Source organism: Fundulus heteroclitus, chromosome 1, assembly GCF_011125445.2.
Source record: "Fundulus heteroclitus isolate FHET01 chromosome 1, MU-UCD_Fhet_4.1, whole genome shotgun sequence".
Taxonomy (NCBI): Eukaryota; Metazoa; Chordata; class Actinopteri; order Cyprinodontiformes; family Fundulidae; genus Fundulus; species Fundulus heteroclitus.
The window spans coordinates 12663963-12683284 of NC_046361.1; the positions used below are offsets into that span (position 1 = coordinate 12663963).

At 39.0% G+C, this 19322-nt stretch overlaps 1 protein-coding gene across 3 annotated transcripts in view; it reads left to right on the forward strand.

The window, feature by feature from the left end:
• celsr3 (cadherin, EGF LAG seven-pass G-type receptor 3) overlaps nucleotides 1-19322 on the forward strand; it is a 144742-nt gene that overhangs the window by 80356 nt on the left and 45064 nt on the right. For all 3 annotated transcript variants that reach the window (XM_036135213.1, XM_036135205.1, XM_036135209.1), the window contains 3 exons: nucleotides 1110-1295; nucleotides 4207-4317; nucleotides 4440-4608. In XM_036135213.1, the coding sequence (XP_035991106.1) occupies nucleotides 1110-1295; nucleotides 4207-4317; nucleotides 4440-4608 (466 nt within the window). The remainder of the gene's footprint in view (nucleotides 1-1109; nucleotides 1296-4206; nucleotides 4318-4439; nucleotides 4609-19322) is intronic.

Here is a 19322-nt window from a genome sequence, read left to right on the forward strand (position 1 = left end):
GAGTAGTGACGGGCCAAATGGAGCTGGTGTCAAAGGGGCTTAGATGACCAAAAATTATTGAACAGAGAATATTTAAATCTTGTTGATCTATAACATGACAGTTAGAAAATGCATATTGGTTAGAATAAACACAAAGACTTGTTTGTGGTCATTTATTGCATAATGTGCCATATTATCACTTTCAAAAAACACGAACTGGCATATTATATAATAACCACCACAAATTGGAATAATGTTATAATATTATGGGACAGAGACTATTACAAAATGCATCCATGGATTTTATTACATTTTGCGATGATTATTACAAAATGCGGTTTAAGTGTTGCTTCATTACATTTTTAAGTCAGACTGTATTACGTTATTACATAATGTGGCATTAGAAATAATGTAGTTGGGGGTATTTTTTAGCATTATCTTGGGTAAAGCAACTAGTTTTTGTGCAAGTACACTTGGCTACATTATTCCTCATTCACAATAAACATATCACCGTTTTTATGCAGGGGTATTATTATATATTATATCCCTGAGTAAATGCAATTGATGGATAATGTCTGTTTCAGAAGATGTTTGCTAGCAATGCTTTCCACCGTTCTGTGTTTAAAAAATTCTGTTTCAAGTCCTGCTGAAGATGGAAATAAATAATTTCTCTCACTACTGCTATAATGTGACTATTACCCTTATTTTCCTTATTACTTAGCAGTTTGATGCCATTTTGACGCTATGCTGTTTATTTTAGACTAAATCCTGCCAGAGGCCACATAATGTAAAATATGCTGTCTGGAGGCAGCTAAATGTGTTTGCTACAGTTCCACTGGCAGTGACAATAACACATAATGCTCAGCATTACACAATGGCGATCTATTTAGTGTTTAATGCCAAATTATTTCTGCTGTGTAATTTAATTTAATAAAAGCTTTTTTACTTATTGTAAAGCCAATAAAAGCTTTAAATTCTGTGAATATTGCCAGGAGAGCCGCCAAGTCATTAGATTTCATGCCCTCGCTTTCTCAGATGCACAAGCATATTCGTGGGATCAGTTTTTCCCCTCGGCCTTTCTCTTGTGTTTACGCGGTTTTACTGTAACCACATTCTTCCATTTCTCACAGGTGATAAACGGTCAACTAGTGTTCTCAATATCCCGCGGATCCACCAGACTAGTGCGCTTGCGACTGGATCAGGTTCAAGTGGCAGATGGCCGGTGGCACGACCTCCAGCTGGAGCTGCGAGACGTCCGCAGCGGCCGTGAGACGCGCTACGTCGCCACTCTGCGGCTCGACTTTGGACTCTATCAGGTAAAAGTCATTGTACAGACCTTTAGCTAGAAATGATCATGGACTCAGCAACTAGGTCAACATTCTTGGGTGTTCATATTTGAACATCTATAGACACCATGAATTACTTTCTTTACATTTGCAACGTAAATAAAGATAAAAAGATGTCCAGAAACATTTGAAATCTGTGATTCAGTGTTATTAATTTTTTATCTGTCATTTTGGCCCACCAGGGTATAAACCTCAGTTAAATAGAAATGTTTTCAGAATGCACAGGTTTTCTAAAATCCCTGCACAGAATCAGACTCCCTGAGATGTGGAACACTAATCCTAGTTTGCCTAATCTCTGCTGGATTACTGTGTCAGATTATGATGGATGATGTCTGTTTGATGTGTGTGTCTGAATGGGTTTGCATGACGCATGGTGCAGCCCATGAGTGCAGAGAAGCAAAAACGTTTCATTATTTTTGGCTTGGCTGAAGTAAAATAAATGCTTGTTTCATGTTGCTGGGATTCTTAAATGATCGGCTGTTGCATAATGCCTTTCATCCCCTGGCTGATGTTAACCAGCATGTTCCTCAAAGTGCGTTAGAAACACAGAGAGAATAACTGTAACAGAAAGCATTTGTAGATTGGAAATAAGTAAACATTGTAGGAGAAAATTGTGGCGTCTTTGCAGGGATTACAAGACGTATCTGAGCATCTTCGCCTGCTGCTGACACAATGATGAATGGAGCTCATTGATTTTATGTTCATTCTTCCTGAGAGCTACTCACCTTGTCGGTTTTTGCTTCTGTTAGCGCTACCATCTGCATACTGACCTTTGTTCAGTTACTGAAGTTTGTAAAAAGAGGAAGAGTCAGACATGCCTTCAGAGGAATATTACTGTCCCACCGCAAAATAGTTAACTGTTTAACATTTTGTCAAGTTACAACCATGGGCTTCAGTGTATCTAATTTGAATTTTCTGTAATAGACCAGTGTTATGGCTGCAGTGGGTCTCTACCTTATTTTCCTTGTAGGGTTCAGAGACAGGCCTTCTTCTGGTGGGATGCATTTCCCTTATTGGTGCTCTGCTGCTTTAAAGCTGCTATGCATGCAGCAGAGGAGAGGCTCTCTTCCTGCTCTCCCTCCTCAGCACCCCGTTTGGTTTGGTTTGTAGCTTATCTTATGGTTGGGTTTTGTTAGGTTTGTTTTGCATTTGCTTATTTCTGGTTAGTTATGGGTTTTGCATTAATCCATTTTGGTTTCTTATTTCAGGTATTCCCTCTTCAGGTTTTATTTCTTTAGTATAATTTGAATTTAACCAGAAAATCCTTGTGTGGTCTCCCTTTAATCTTATCCCACCAAACGAGCCTGGTGGACGTAATACCAGGTTAAAGAGTGCGTCTGAAAAGTGCCTTTTGTGTTTGCTTTTAGTCCACTTTACACCCCAAATTAACTGTAGTGCATAAATAACATAAGAAGAAAACATCCACCTTTATATTAATTTTAGTCTAAATACAGCAGCTCTATTAAATTCAGCCATCCATTGTCTTCCGCGTATCTGAGATCCAGTTGCAGGGGCAACACATGTCTCTCTTCACGCAGCAAAGTCTTCCAGCTAATTCTGGGGGACCCAGAATGATCCTTAGCTCATGATCATAGGTGAGTGGTAAATTGAGAGCTTTGATTATGGTTCAGCTCTTTTTTTCACCACAGCAGACCAGAGCAGTGCCCACATTAATGCAGACAACCCCCAGTATCTCTGTTCATCTCCCCTTCCATCCTACCATCACTTGTGAACAGCATACCGACATATGTAACCTCCTCCGTTTGAGGCAGAGACTGACCCCCAACCTAGAGAAGGGAGGCCATCTTTTTCCCGTCGATAACCATGGCCTCAGATGTAGAGAACCCGACGCCTATCCAGGCCTTTTCTCTCCCAGAACCACAACATCCACAAAAAGCAAAGATGAAGTCCTGAGGTTCCCAAAGCAGACACCACATTATCTACAACTACCCCGTGAGATCCTGTCCATGAACAGCACAAACAGGATCGGTGAAAAGGGGCTTTCTAGGCGGAGTCAACGCGCACTGAGAACAGGTCCCACTTTCTGTCAGCTTGATACAAGGATTGAATGCACTTATAGGCCGCCCATAAACCCCGTACACCCACAGTTCCCCCGACAAAACACCTCAGGGGACTCAGTCCTAAGCCTTCTTCAGATCCACTAAATACATTATAGACCAGAGAAACATCCCTTGACCCCTCAGCAATTCTGCGAGGGTAAAGATCGGATCCACTGTTCCACGAACAGGACGAAAGCTTTTATTCAAGTATAAATGGTACACTCCACAAATCAGGCCTTTATGGAAGAATGGCAAAGAGAAAGTCTTCTGCACTGTGCCTCTAACCATATAGGGTACACATCAAACACGCGGAAGAAGATGCTATTGACGGATGAGACCAACTGTGACTCTCTGGGCGATGTAACGTGGACATCCCCCTGAACACACTACCCCAGTAATGAAGCATAGGGGTGGCAGCATCATGCTGTGGGGTTGCTTTACTTCGTCAAGGACTGTTAGAGGCTGAAAAAGAATTGAGATCAGGGTGGAGCTCATGCCTTTTAGATTTCTAGCTATGAAAAAAGCATACTTTGTGTAATTTTTCTCTCATTTCACAAATAATGCACAACATTTTTGCAAAAAAATATATTTACAAGTTACTTTCAAATCTACAAAAAAAAGTGAAATGCTTTAAGGGGTTTGAATATATTTGCAAGGCACGGAATCTTTAAATGGTTTATTCTTGCATTTTTCCATTGTCTTTCACTGGTTATTCCTTCGACTTGACCCTTCTGTAATATTAACCCGTTTACATTACAATGGTAAAATGATCCCATCAAATTAACCCCTTCACTCCTCTGTCGTTGCTTCCCCCCTTCTAGGGAACAGTGATCGTGGGAAGTGAGATTCATGGCTTGAAGGTGAAACATCTCCATGTTGGAGGAGTGCTGGGCTCTGGGGAGGTTCAGAACGGGATAAAAGGATGCATACAGGTGAGGAAGAATTGTTCAGGTTTGGTGGATGGATAGAAGGAAGCTTCAAATGTCAGAGGAAATCTGACATTTCTAAGCTTGCTTCTTACTTCACTTTAACGTGATCCCTTCTCTACCTACAGGGGGTTCGTCTGGGTGTGAGGCCAGATGCCCCCGCGCTCCCCCGCCCATCCAGAGTCATGAAAGTAGAGGCTGGCTGTAGTGTTGGAAATCCCTGTGTCTCGTCTCCTTGTCCTGCTCACAGCCGCTGCACCGACGTCTGGGAGCGCCACACCTGTATATGTGAACCCGGTGAGCGCACACACGGATAGAAATTGTTTTCTACATGACATTTTGCTTCAGGTAGCTGTACATAATAGCCTGCCTTTGTCACTGTGATATTTGAAAGGCCTGGCCAGCTGAGAAAAGAAAATAGGATTGTATACAATAATAAAAGAACAGTCGCTCCTGGGCAGCTAAGGGTCAGTTTTCCCCCTCTACCAATTCCTTCATATCATAATTTGTTGACTTTTTATCCCGTTCTACTTCTATTGAGGTCTTGTAGCCAAACCATTTCATACCAAAGTACATAATCATTGCCCTTCAGTAACTTTTCTTGGGAGTTAAGTCTTTCTCATGAGTAAAGAGAAAAATAATCATAAAAATACTGAACTCTTGAAAATTTAGCTACCTTTATGTTGATTATGGGAGATTCTATATTCAACACTTTTATAATCAAATATGGTTCTTATTCTCTGTTCACTTGAAATAAGAGCGACTACCCATCAACCCAATAAACTCAGAGCTTCTGCGAACAGGGTCAGAAAAACACATATTTACTAAATACTGATTATGGGAAATGGTTTTCAGTCATCGGTTGTCAAAGCAGGTAAGAAACATCCCCCCTGGTGGATACAACTTTTAAATCCTTTACTTTGGGTAATGAGCTGGTGTGAAGCAAAAAAATCTTTTTGTTGGTTACCCTGCTTATCATTTGAAAATACTTTTTGCTATTAAATGTTTGGCATGTGCTGGAGCTTTATTGAACTTAGACAAAACGGTAAACAACGTTGAAAACAAAATGAGATGCAGTGATTTTATGAAAGCTTAGTCCAATTTCAGTGGTTACATCCTTTGAAGGCCTCATTTATAAGCCGTTTACATCACAGCAAGGCGTGGAAGGCCGTCCAAATTTAAAGGCTCCTCCAAATGCAGCCGATAAATGTGTCCTTCTGTTCAACAGATTTAAAGGAGGTGTCTGGTGTATCCTTCATGGATTAATTGAGCAACAAAAACTGTGATTAATATTTGCTATATTACAATTTAGGGTATAGAAAATAACCTTTTAAAGAGGTTTTCAGGCCATAATGTAGCTGTGTAAAACTCAAATGTCTGCCGAGTCTATCAAGACATCACTTAAAGGGACAGTGGATGATTTTTTTGAAGAGCTTACCTGCTCTTTTGCAGCTCAGGGGGATCGCGTGATATAATCTCCCAAATACACTCAGCTCGGCGTGATCGAAGACCAGCCTTATTAATTAAATACACCGATCTAACAGCAACTTTAACAGCCTCATATTAGAACATGTACTCACATTAATGAACTCTGCGGTCACATCTGAGCGATCAGCAGGTTTAGCATCTGCCTCAGTGAACACCAACGTTCATACTGTGTACCCAGCAACATTCCAGTCTTTTCCCTCATATATTTTTTAAAGTTTTTTTTTTCTACACTGGATCTTGGACCATTCTGTATTGTTTCACTGTGAGATGCTAATAGCCATTAGCCATTTCCTTGTTTTATACCATGCTGCGCAGTGTTGTGCTTCCTCTGTTATTAAAAATTAACACAAAAAGCTTTTTTACTAACAAATTGAGCAAAAACAAAGCATAAAACATCAAAATAATAACTAATACTTCAGCAGGACATGATAATCTTTCAGAAAAGCTTTGTATGTTGGCACGGTGATGGCGCAGTGGGTAGTCCTCTACTCCTCACCTAGAACCTTAGTGGAAGACTAAGGTTCTAGGCTTTAGTCCTCGACTAAGGTTCTGGGCATGCCGTGGTCCTTTGCCGCATGCCTCTCCCCCTCTTCCACCCCCCTTCCTGTCAGCCTACTGTATTAAAAGCGAGCCACTAAAGCCGCCAAAAAAAAAAAAAAAAAAAGCTTTGTATGCAACCAGAGTGAGCTACTCATGTATGACAAATTCATATTCCATTTTAGCTCGAAAAATGTGCTTTAAGATTATGCTTCTTATATTATTTTTTGGGGGTGTTTCTGCAGGGTCTCGAAAAGTATTTAAAAGTCTAAAATTCAATTATCTCAAATTTAGAAAAGTTTTAAAAAGCTAGAACTTGGCATTAAAGATCTTACATTATCTTTAGTTAGTTAGCTCCTAAATTTCTAATTTGTTTTTCATTCATTGCTTGTTTTAATGGCTTGTGCTGTTTTACGAAGTTACAGCTTTCATTTACCCCAGATGCTGTAGTTCTAACTATGGGATTTAGGCATCATTATAGTTTGACAAAACCAGAGAACTCTTAATAGGGCAGTGAACAAACCTGTCAGAAATAATTTAAAGTCAAACATTCAGCCTCATAATAAACCTGTGAAAATAGTCTCACAAAAAGTGGTGCTTTATAGTTTCTGCAGGGGAAAGAAAATCAAAACGTTCTGATTAGGTATCTAAATCCAGCTCCTTTGTCATGATAAAAATATAAATTTAACAAAGTTTGGACTGAAATGAGAGTTTCCAGTAGTTGACTAAAATCCCTAAACAAAAACTAACTGGTATGTGGCTTTCTGTTTACTGTGTTCTTTGCCGTTGAGGCAAGGGAACAAATTGGTGTAAAAGAACTGGAGTCAGATGTCAGAGTAGCAAACCTTCAGTAAATAAGCTTATGATTTCCTTTCTTGAATAAAAAGTTAAAGATAAGCTTCTACGTTAGTGAGTTTTTAGGTTATCTTTAGTTATTTTGCATGATTCATACACCTAGATATACAGATCTTTAAAAGGTCTTACAAATTCTGAAATGTAACTTACTAAATATTGTACAAACTTTGAGGTGCTCCTCTTCCCTGCTTCCAGATCCAGTTGTTTTAAACCTGCATTACTTTGATTTTAAATATGGGAATATTGAGACAAGTAAAAATTGTCTTGTTGTTTTCCAAATTACGAAGATCATCACACCTGACATTAATTACGTTTCCATTGTGTTTTTCATTTTGAAAAGTGTCTGAAAGAAACTGAGCATCATGTTAATTCTCCAGAGGAACGGGAAGTCATTGATTACTCATTAACACTTCCGACATGCTCTGATTAGCTGAAAAAAAGAACAATTTATAAAAAGGCTCAATTTAAATGTATTTTGCAGGAATTGTTAAGGTCCCTGATAATTATGGCACCATTGATTTTGCAGTTAGTTCTTTTTGTTCCTCAAAGAATGAAAACTCTCAAATTAATGTTTGAAATTTCTAAAATCTTTTGTGACATTTTTCTACTGCAACAGAAGCCTTTTTAAGGGGAATCTTCGCCAAGGTCATTAATAATTGTGAAGGGGTATTGTATGGGTCCTTCAGGTCAGTGAAGTTGTCTTTGGCATTGACATAAAAAAGTTACAGCAAAGTGATGCAGGAAATCTAGCGTAGTTTCTGTTTCAGTTTATTTATTTACTTAGCCGACTCACAACCCATGTTGTCTCAAGGCACTTTTAAAAAATAAATTAAATCAAACAGATTCAAATTCAAGTACATATATGCCAACTGATTCCTGCTATCAAACAATGCAGTCAAGTTGGGTTTATTATTCAAATTGTTTAAACAGTTTTCTAAGGTTAATTCTGTAGAGTCCATTGAGTAATTTTCAGCATTCACTCCTCCTGGATGAGATTTTAGCGACAGTAGACAGTCGCTTGCATTGTTGTTGACTTTGCTACAATCCCTCATGCTGAGCATGTATGTGGCGACTGTGGAGAGGAACACTCCAGTTTAACAGGAAGAAACCTCCAGCAGAACCAGTGTGAATGGCCATCTCCAATGACTGACCGAGGGTTTAAGAAGACAGAGCATACACACAAAAAGAACACAGAAGCACTGAAACGGGAGTGCTTTCTATGTGAAAGAAAAGTAAAACGGTAATAGCAATACTAGCTCCTTTAGTGGCTTCATCTAGGAGAGAAACACAGCTAAGCAGAAAAGCTCTGAGACAGTTTTTAAGTCTGGAGGATGAAAGAGAGGACATACAGAGAGTAAAAGCTCAGCTAATAGCTATGTCTAGAAGAGAGACAGGGTTAATCACTGAAAAGCAGGGCCAAATGTATCATCTATAGAAGGAAAAGATGAAGTTGTTGGTAGCAGTAGCTCAGATGATGCTAAGCATAAAGTTAAAAGCTGAAATAATAGCAAGCAATGCAAAATTGTAGAGTTGTAGGAGAACGTAGCAGAGTAAAGAAAAGTCATTATGTCCTCCAGGAGCCTAAGCGTATAGCAGCATAACTACAGGGATAGATCAGGGTAAGCCTAGTCTTAAAAGTAGACAGGGTCACATGGACTAAAACTGGGAGTCTGATAGCTAGAAGACCTGCCTCCCATTCTACTTTTAGACTATAGGAACCACCAGTATGTTTGCACTCTGAGAGTGAGGTGGTCTGTTAGGAACATACGGGGCAATGAGATCTCTGATAGATAATGGAGCTTGATTATTAAGGGCTTTCCATGTAAAAAGGACACTTTTAAATTATATTCTGTTTTAAACAGGGAGCCAGTGAAGGGAAGCTAAAATAGGAGAAAAATGTTTTCTCTGTTTAATTTCCATCACATCTTGCTGCAGCGTTTTGGATCGGCTGAAGGTTTTTAACTGTTTTTTTTGTGGACTTCCTGGTAGGAAAGAGAGTAAGAAAAAATAATTACATGCCCATATCTCCGTAGGTGTCTGCCAGTGCTCTGACTGGGTTAAATTGGATAACTGATATTTGGCCAAACATAATGAGCTTTCAGTCACTTGAGAGCTAGAAAAAGAGGTTGAGGCCATGTTAACTTCCAAATCCCGTTTGTTAGGTGAATATAACGAGGTCGAATTATTATGCCAGAGAAAAAATATGATTAAAGGAAGAAATGGAGGAGGGAGGAGAAACAGATGAGAGAAAATGGAAAACATGTTACTTGTAGAGAGATGAGGAGATAAAGAGAAACAATAGGAAGGGGAAAAAAATGGAGAGGAGGAACAAAGGCACCAGAATTTTTTAATGATTAATGAGTTGGAAAAAAAAAAATTATGTGGCAGAAACTGTGCAAAACTGAAAAGAAAGTTTTCAGGCAACACCAAAGAAAAAAGAAAAGCTCAAAAAAATCTCAGCAAATAGCCTGAAAACTTGTGTGACACATTGGAAATAGATGCAGTGAAAGGCATGCACAAAAGTGCAGGGAAATTAGAATGACAGCTGCACACACAGCAGAGAAACAATTGTGAAAGCTGAAGAGAGAGGATGAACAGACATCTGGTAATAATTCAGAGAGTTACAACAGCTGTAGTTAAGTTCTGCAGGTACCCATTAAACATGCAAGACCAACTGAGCAGAGATGATTAAGGCATATTATTCACACTTATGATTAAAGGATTGAGATGAAAAAAAAGGTCTGATGGCATATTTATGAAAAAAGAACATGGAGAACAGAAAAGGAAGACAACTCCATTATTCCACCAGACAGCTCATACTCTTTAGTGACCTCCTTTCATTGTCTGATGCTTTGTCATCCTCAGACACGTCTGCAAGCGTTCTTCTATCTGGTAGAGCTAAGTCACCGTAAAACTACTTACTTAAAGTATTTTTTTTCCCGTTTCATTTAGACAAAATAAAATGCACAGTTAACCAATCATGTTTGCTGTGAATCCAACGCTTCAACTTCTAGTTCTGATAATAGAAACAGTACCAAGCGTCACATGAGTTATTGTTGCCAAACATTTTCAAACACTTTTTTTAAAACTGTAAATGCAAAGTGACTGGACGAACCCTCTATTACAGATGGACTCTTTTTGCCGTAGGAGGAACCTTATTGTGTTCTTTGTTCTTTTGTTGCGAAAGTGCTCTTAAATTCTGATACAGCTGAAGCTATAAACAGCTACGCTAATCTCTAAGTGTCACCATCGCTGATTGTTTTCGCACCTCAACCCCGTTTGTTCATGTCTGCCAGATTAGGGTTTTGATTACTCGGCAACAAATCTCCATTTATGGATTTTCACTGAATATTAATCCAACCTCACCAAGGTTTTACTGCCTCCTCCCAGAACATAAACTTTTGCTGTTCTTTGAGAAGCCAGTGGACTACGTGCGTAAAATCATTTGAAAATTTTCATTTTTAGACATTTAGTGTAACAAATCATTCATGAAGACATTAGGAGGTGATGATGAATTAAAGTCTAAGACCTTTAACAGTGATACCTGGAAATATTTTCCAGAGTTTGATCCTCTGAGGCTGTGGTCCTCATCCAGAAAAAAAGCAAGAGAGCTGTAAAGAAAGATATGCTCATGATGCAAGACAATTCAGTTTTGTAATTGTTTCTGTGCTGTGTTAATCAGTAAAGATTTGTTATACAATGTAAACTTATGTGTGCTTTCAGATTAAGTTTCATAAAAGTTTTTAAAAGATTTGTAAAAGACATCAAACCAAAAAAAATTTAGTTAAAAAAAAAATCTTTCATTTTTTTTATCCACCAAACATTAATCTATTTTCGGTACCAATAAATACCACCCCCCCCCCCCCCCCCCCCCCCCACAAAAAACAAAAAGTATTTAATTTTGAAGATATAAGATATAATGTATCTGTGTAAACTATCATTTCTACATGGGGTCGATATGTTTATCTTCAACACCTACTTGCTCAACTAGCTAGCATTGCTAAAATATAAGTTTGTATGTATAGTCCAGAGAACATGGATCCATATGTGATCTCTGAGATATCTCTGAGATATCCAGAAGGCTGCTGCCATTTACCAATCCAGCCCATTTCATGAGAGGTTGAAAGCTGAAAAGGATAAAGGAGAACAGCATGGTTGTACTCTTTTCTGTCTTCCTGTTATCTGCTGGAAGTTTTGCTCTCTCCCTCACAACAGGATTTGCAGACCTATCTTTATGTTGTCTTAAAATAGACACCTCTTGTGTGTCTCCTTACTTATTTTAAGAAAATAGTTGACGTTTAGTCTTTTTAGCACACCAGGTTCCACACAGAACAATGTTGTTTTTTTAGCAGGACTTACGCAATTTCAGTTGTTTCAAATCACACGTGTTCAGGTAGAAAACTGAAGTGTTTACTATATATGTGTAGATCAGAAGTTTATTTGTGCCCAAGTCTTTTAATTTAAAACGTCTTTTTTTTTTTTACAGTGCACCATTAGACAGTTACAAGGAAGGTGACTGTGTAACACTCGTAAAATAATTTCTACCCGCAGGAAGTTGCTGGCCAGTAGCAGTTTTTGTTTGATCAGGGATCAAAAAGTTTAAGACAATAACAGAGTGTGACTGAAGACTCGTCCTGTACAGCTGCAGTAAGAGCTGCTACAGTAGCATCTAATTTTAGTTGATTGGAGGAAGGTTATAAGAAAGTTAGCAACGAAAGAGAAGTTGATCAAAAGAAATTAAAGATCAAAGTAAAACAGGATGCTGTGAAATAGAAATGAATGTGCTTTGAATGAAGGCTATAGAGGGTAATTGTAGTAGAGCCTCAGGTCTGAGAGCGTGGGGAGGAAGCAGAGAGGCTCTGTATCCCTACAGCATCTTCTACTAGCCTGCAAGGAAATGCTAACACCCTGACTCATTAACACGGAGCGCACATATTCACACCTAGATAGGATTACAGATACACAAACAGGCACACGCTGATCTGCAAAACTTAATGTTCACACACCTATTTACTGTAAACTCACAAGAGTATCGTTCTCATTATCGTTATGTTTCATCAGCACAATAAGCATTAAAATTTAAACGTGTTATACAATGAATGCTGCTTAGAGACAAATCAAACTTTAATAAATGTAGATGGGGGGGGGGGGAGAGGAGAGGTGCCCTGTGAATAATTCTCTTTCATTTGCGTTTGTGTGTTTTTAGCCTCATGCTGAGACAAGCTTAATAAGTCTCACACAGCTGACAGTTACTCAGATTTTAGCGATACGGCCTCCTACGTGGAAAACAGATGCCTTCTGTTTAACATACACTCACACTGAGACAAGGCTCTGCCAGCAAGGGAACAAAGATATGAGTTTTCTGAACTCCTCACTCTGTGTGGATCTCGACGTATGCTCATGCTGAGGTTTGCTTACCTTACACAACAGCGTCAGCCAGTCGCCACCGACTAATCCGCTGTAAGAAAATTGGGCCTAAAATGATAAATTGCAGCCATGTTTTCACTGAATTAAGTTCCAACATAATTACACTCTACACAGCGCGTCTGTAGATGGACTCATTTACAGATTTACGTTTCTTTTTATTTTTTAAATTGAAGTAGTGTAGTAAGTAAATTCTATTTTTATATAAAAGCCCAACCAGAGACAGGAGTTAAAAACTAGCATTAGCTATAAACTTTATATGCGACAATTCAGTGACATGCTTTGTTTAGTCACTATGTTTGTTGGGATTGTCCCTGTCAAATAAAGAATAATTGAATAAAATTAAGGCGCAGTTCCACCGACCCTACTCGGTTTAGCTCACCCAGTTCCACTCTTCTCTACTCGGTTTATCTTTGAGCAGTTTGTGTTTCGACCAGCCTAGAAATGTCTCAAAGATGGAAACGCCTCCTGAGGGTGGCTTGAGCCATCCACCCGCCTCACGCCCTTTAAAGAAATCTGCAAGAAATGGTAAATGATTTTAAAAAAAAAGTATAAATAAAACAAAAAAAATACAAAGAATATTTGCATAATTGTATATCCTAGATTGTCTTGGATTTTTTTTAAGGATAACGTAATCCACTGGCATAAATATCTGGATCACACATCGGCTTAACCTGTACTTCTCTATCTGCCTGCACAGTTCTCAGCGTGTGCGCGAGAGAGACAGAAGCAGAGAGGGAAGACGAAGCTCCAGTTTGAGTTAAAATTTACAGCTTTATTAGATATTTTGCTTTAGCCATGGTGGGAGCAACAAGGACGCATTAATGGCACAAAAGATTTAACCGCATTGAAATTATTTTTATTGGTTTTGAGCTGCTCCCCCAGGGTGCTCTGAGTCAGAAAGGCAGACAGCCGCTCCCTTGTCCATCCACCGCAAGAGGTGGATGGATGGACACTTCAGAGACAAAACTTAACACCTTTCAGTGTATAATGAGAAAAGGCCTGGATAAATCCGCAGAAGGGATACTGGGTAGAAGTGTCCTTTTTCTTTTCTTCACTTCAGGCGTGGTATATGGTTTTTAATTAATAAAATTATATTTTGGTTTGACCCACTCTGTTCATGGTGGTCCTTAATATTAATGCCATCACTCAGTTATTCTGGCCTTCCCCAGAGAAAAACCTAATTTCTCCTTGCCCCTCGGCCAATCACTGAAAAGCACTATGTTCACTCAAAACTCCTCTCGAGTCAGCTCGGTGTGACTCTGCTGTTGAGTAGGGCCAGAGAAACCCAGGCTGGCCCTGAAAATAACTGCTCCTGAAACATTCACAAGTGGGCGGAGCCAAGTGGTGCCAGTCAAACTGGGCCTTTGGAGGTAGTGAGGCTGTTTTTTGTGATGCTAGCAGCTGCATTTTGCTTAGCTTCATCCCTGTCAGGATTTGCCCTGATGAACCCGAACACACGGAGCTTCGTTTAAGAGAGTTTACTGAAGGGTTTTGGTGGTTGTGGAAGAAGAGAACCAGAGTCTTACTGGGGTGGAGCAGGTGGGAGATGAGAGCAGGAGCTGGAGGACTGGAGAGCTGCCGGTGCTGCGCTGAGAGCCAACAGCACAGCAGAGAGGCGCAGGAACTCTGGCAGCCAGACGCAGGAAAATCTCCGACTGGCAGACTAGGGAGCGTTGATGCTCAGACAGACATGGGAGAATCTCTGACTGAGTGCATCAGATGATTGAAGATAGACCAGCGGCAAAGAGCTGACTGAGGAGGGTTTAAGTAGTGAGGCTTGCAGGTGGAAAGAGTCCAGGATGATTAGTGGCTGAACAGGTGCAGGTGATTAGTGGAGTGGAGACAGAGCTGGATGGGAGAAGGAAGGTGCTGGAAAGGCTCACCGTGACAATCCCTCTGGGAGAAAACACGACAGAGAAATTATGTATGAGTTTCAAGCCACGTTTTCTGGGCAGGATCCTACAGGCAGTGCCGGTTCTGCTCAAATTGCTGAATCAGGTTAAAGATGTTCTCTGTGACAAATAACGGCACACCTTAGAATGCCATTTATTGACCAGGATTGATATCAAATTTAGAAATGTTCTAGTTGGCAAGTCTTATTTAGCTATATGACTATGAAAAAAACCTTCAATAAACGTTTTAACCAGTGTTGCATTTGAACATGATGGGCAAATTAGCACAGAACCATTGGATTTTATGTTGTATCCCTTTTTTTCCAGAAGACACACAATTTATTCCTATTTATTTATTGAATCTTTTCAAATCCCAGAAGCTAAGTGAAATAAAATGAAAACAGAAGGAAGGAAGATTATAGCACCAACAAGAAAATATACAATAAGCAATCAGCTCAAAACCTGGCATGCATTTGGTGATTCTGCACGCCTCAGACCTCGTGTCTGGTCTTTGGTGGGTCGGACACTTCCTCTTTCCTGCTTTACTTGTTGACTTTTCCTTATAGTAAAGCACATATTGCACATTGTTGTGAGGATTACAAATTAAGTATTGCATGGTCACAGTGAGAATAGATAAAGACCCAAGAAAAACTTTAAAAGACTTTCTGAACTATGAAGAAGTTCAACACAACCTGGAATAATTTTAATTATTTCCCTCAGCAACAAAAACTGAAGCTGCTTTCATTGATGCTTGCCTCTTGATGTTGGTATATCAAAAGACGAGTGTCAAAGTAGGTCAAAACGGGAGGAAATGAAAAGTTTTTTATGGAACATCAATTCTTTTCATTTCTATAACGCACGTGTGTTGCCTTTGATCTGCTTTTCATTTTGTATAGTGCGTGCTTAATGGGATGAAGGATGTATAATTTACAGTGTTCTACTGCAAGAGGATAGGATACCTTACTGATGCTGTCACCTTATCGTATAAGTTCACATATTTCATATGGTTACACCAAAGCTGTATCACAGGTAATAATTTTAATCACAATTATTTTGTAGTGTTATTTCTGTATAGCCCCACCAAATTATTTATGCTCAACAGTAGGTGGCTTTGCATGACGCTTGCTGCCTGCATCACACTACTCAGTATCAACAGGCCCTAAACTAAAGGGCTATTTCACAGTTTTCTTTAATGAGTCTAGGTTGCTTTTGATCCCCTCTTGCTTAAAATCCAATATCCTGGGACTGATCAAATTTAAAGGAGGTAGCTACAAGTTTAATCCCTCCCGGGCTGTAGGTGGCGTACTTGCGCATGCACATTCTCGTTCCTACCTTCAGTTGTACTGTTTGCCAGCTGGTTGCCAGGTCCTTTGGTTAACATCAGCAAACATTTAAATTACCTGTCAAGAAGGAAAGCGGCTACCTCTGTATGGTTTCTGAGCCCCTTTGTTTCCTCAAGTCAGCATCAACACTATAAAGCTTGACCGATGTTCACCCTTGTTTTGCTTCTGTTTTGGTCACCTTGAATCTGAGAAATGTAATGTCGAGAAGAAGCCATTTGTCAGCGCTATCATGGAGCTACTACGTCTGGCAACGTCTGAGCTCAGTCTCACGTGATTTCAATTCCTACTATTACCACTAGCAAACTGAGAATAAAAAAAAGCATAAAACACCAATATGTTAACTAATATGCCAGCAGGACGTGATAATCTTTCATAAAAACTGTGCATGCAACCAGGGTGAGCTACTGATGCATACATTTAAAAAAAGTCAAATAACATGGCAATGCACCTTTAAGGTCAGAAATTTAAAAAATAAATTTAAAACACAGTCTGAGATTTTTACAAACTTTTGCTTCATTTGAATACACGAAAAGGTCACGTTTTCAATGATTTGCGAGTAATCAGATGTCATTACATCCGGAAAAACATGAAAGGTTTAATATATGGATTGGTCAAACCCTGGACAGGAATATTATGCACTGGCTACGGATTAAAACACAGCTCACAGTGTGTGAAACTTTTGCTTTGCTTGGATCCTTAATCTTGTCTCTTTGTTTCTGTTTAATCCGATTTTATGCATTGTCTCGTTTCCTGGGTGGGATGTGTCATTACAACCCCGTAGTTCAAACCAGCTCCAGGCCAAGAGTTTGCTACAAGCTGTGAAACCGGTCGAGCTGTTTCGCCAGCGTGCTCAGATACTTTAGCATGCACAATCTTTGTAGAGTCCAAGACGCTGTTGGAAACACATGAGAAGAGAGGCTGGTTCAGTGAACAGATGGCCTATTGATCTATCTTGATTAGAGTCTTGTGGGGAAGTCAAGCTGCTGTCGTGGTACAACAAAGTCAGACGAGAAACAATGAGTCACTGGATGCATGTAAAGCTCGGTGGGCAGAACTTTTGAAACAAACCGGTGGACCTTGACGTCAGAAACATATTTAACTTCGACTTCGAATGATTTATATCTCTTTGTTCTTCCAGACATAACCCTCTCACTGTGACAAGACCAGTGTCATTTTGAGCATTTAAAAAAACAGTCAAGGCCGCCGTTTCCTCCCTCAATCGGTTTCCATGGTGAGAGTGTGAAGATGTATAGGCCTGACAGAAACTGATTGAACAAGTACACGAGCACAAAGAAGGGTTTTAAAAGAGAAAGAGCGGTTACAATATGTTTCTTAAGCAGCCGTTTTTACCTCTGCTAGAATGTATGTTTTTACGTATGGAGGAAACTAGAAAAAAAAAATAAAATAAAATAAATGTGCCTCAGTTTTCTGTTTCTGTAGCTCACAACCTACAGGTAGTGGAGCTAAAATTACTAGAAGAAATGTATACAGACTGTAATGAGTTATTAGAAAATAATGATCACAGTTTTTTTATTTATTTATACCATACCATACCAATTTTATGTATAAAGCACTTTAAACACCAGCAGGATCAAAGTGCTGCTGGTGTTTAATCATAAAATATCATAAAATACAAATGTGGTGTAGATAATTTTTTTTTAATTTCATAAGCAGCATGATAAATGTAAGCGATAATTAACAAATAGAAGTCAATGAAAAGCTGTGTGGGTCTGCAGCTGCAGTCCAAGGCCAAAGGCATATTGGAGACAGTCTACTGCATTTTCTGCAGACAAGCACACAAAAGCCCTCTTTGCACATCTTTGTCAGCTCCAGAGGGAGGGGAAGAAGAGCTCGACGAGCTGCGCACACATCAGCCCGTGCCTCTTCAATCCATGAAAAAAAATAAAAAATTCCTCAGTTCTCCACTGTGAAATTAAAGAGGGAGCCTGGAAGCTGAAGTTGTTTGCTTAAAGCGAGTGGAAACGGAGAGTTTTATTGATTAGGGTGATGCTTCGGGTAGAATGTGACATCTTTTTTCAAATATATCACTTTTTCACCTTTTACTAGATATTAACACGCAAACATTTTTGGTATACATGCATTTGTGTGGGTTGTTTAAACAGTCCAACTGTGCAGGTTTCTTTATTTTGCGCATATATATTTTTCTTTTTTTACTGAAAGTGATTACATTCTTGGATTGTCAAATGTGGAGCTAGACCAGGGCATAGGCGAACAAAGCTCGCTGCTTAGGGCCGCCCAACAATTAGGGGTCTTCCATAAATGCTTGAATTTTTTTTTTTCTTTTTTTTTTCTTGAATTTTAACACAAACCACCGATCTATTGATAATGAGAATACTATAAAATTTGATTTGACAAACCGGCAGAAATATATTAAAAGCTTTTAAATTCATACAAAGTTTAAGGTTTCTAGAAATTTGCATGTTAATTTTGTAAAAGTGCAAAGAATAATCTTCATCGTTTGAGTGCCGTGTCAACATAGTTACAATCAGTTTAATCTTTTTTGTGACCTTCTCAACAAATTTCTGAAATATTTTATTTTGATTTCAATGTATTTTGCATTTAGGGGAAAGTATTCATATTATTAGCTCGTTTACGGTTTCCATCTGAGTCGATGTGCTTGTTGTAATTTCCCAAGAAACATTATTTACATCCCAAAACAAAAAGTGGTGTTTTACAGTTTACTTCCCTTCCAATAATGTATTGCTTCTATAAATAACGCTGCCTTAAAGACTAAATTGCCCAATTATGTGGCTTTCATATTAAAATAAGCCCTTTGTGAGAAACTGATTCCATTTGTTCTAAACACACCCCAAAGTGTTCATGAAGCACTCCGCTTTAGTCATTAGATTAAAGAGGGGGTTTTATGTGCTTGCCTCTATTACCATATGAGAGGCTGGTGGTGTGTGTTTGTGTGGAGTATCTGGGGATTGCACTAAAGTGAGTGATGGCTTCGTTCATCACACCACACAGGTGCAACCCTAAAGGGAGCGCTGTTAGTGTGTCGCACGTCGCCCTCTTACAGAAGTGTATTTAACTGCCTGGGAGTGTTTTAAAGTGTAAATGCTGCGTTTACTGCTGGAAATCTGAAGGCTCTTATCGTAGAGAGAAGTTTGTCTTGCTCAGATAAATTTATGTTTAGGATTTTTATTTCTTTGTCTCCCACTGGTTTATGTCTTAAACTCAGTGCTTTACTATTTTGAACTCGTAGTTTGTAAAGTGAAAGGGCTCAGTAAAGAAGATTAAGTGAATATTTTTGTATTTTTTGAGGTTATATTTGATCAACATTATATCTTTAACAGTTAAAATGTTTTTACTTCTGTGTTTGACTTCAAGGATGTTTAACTTTATCATACAATAGACAAAATTTCTAAATTGTGCAATCTTAGTTATATGATTTTTTTTTTTCTGCGGACTTGATTGAACCTTAAAAAACTTCCGAGTTCTCTAC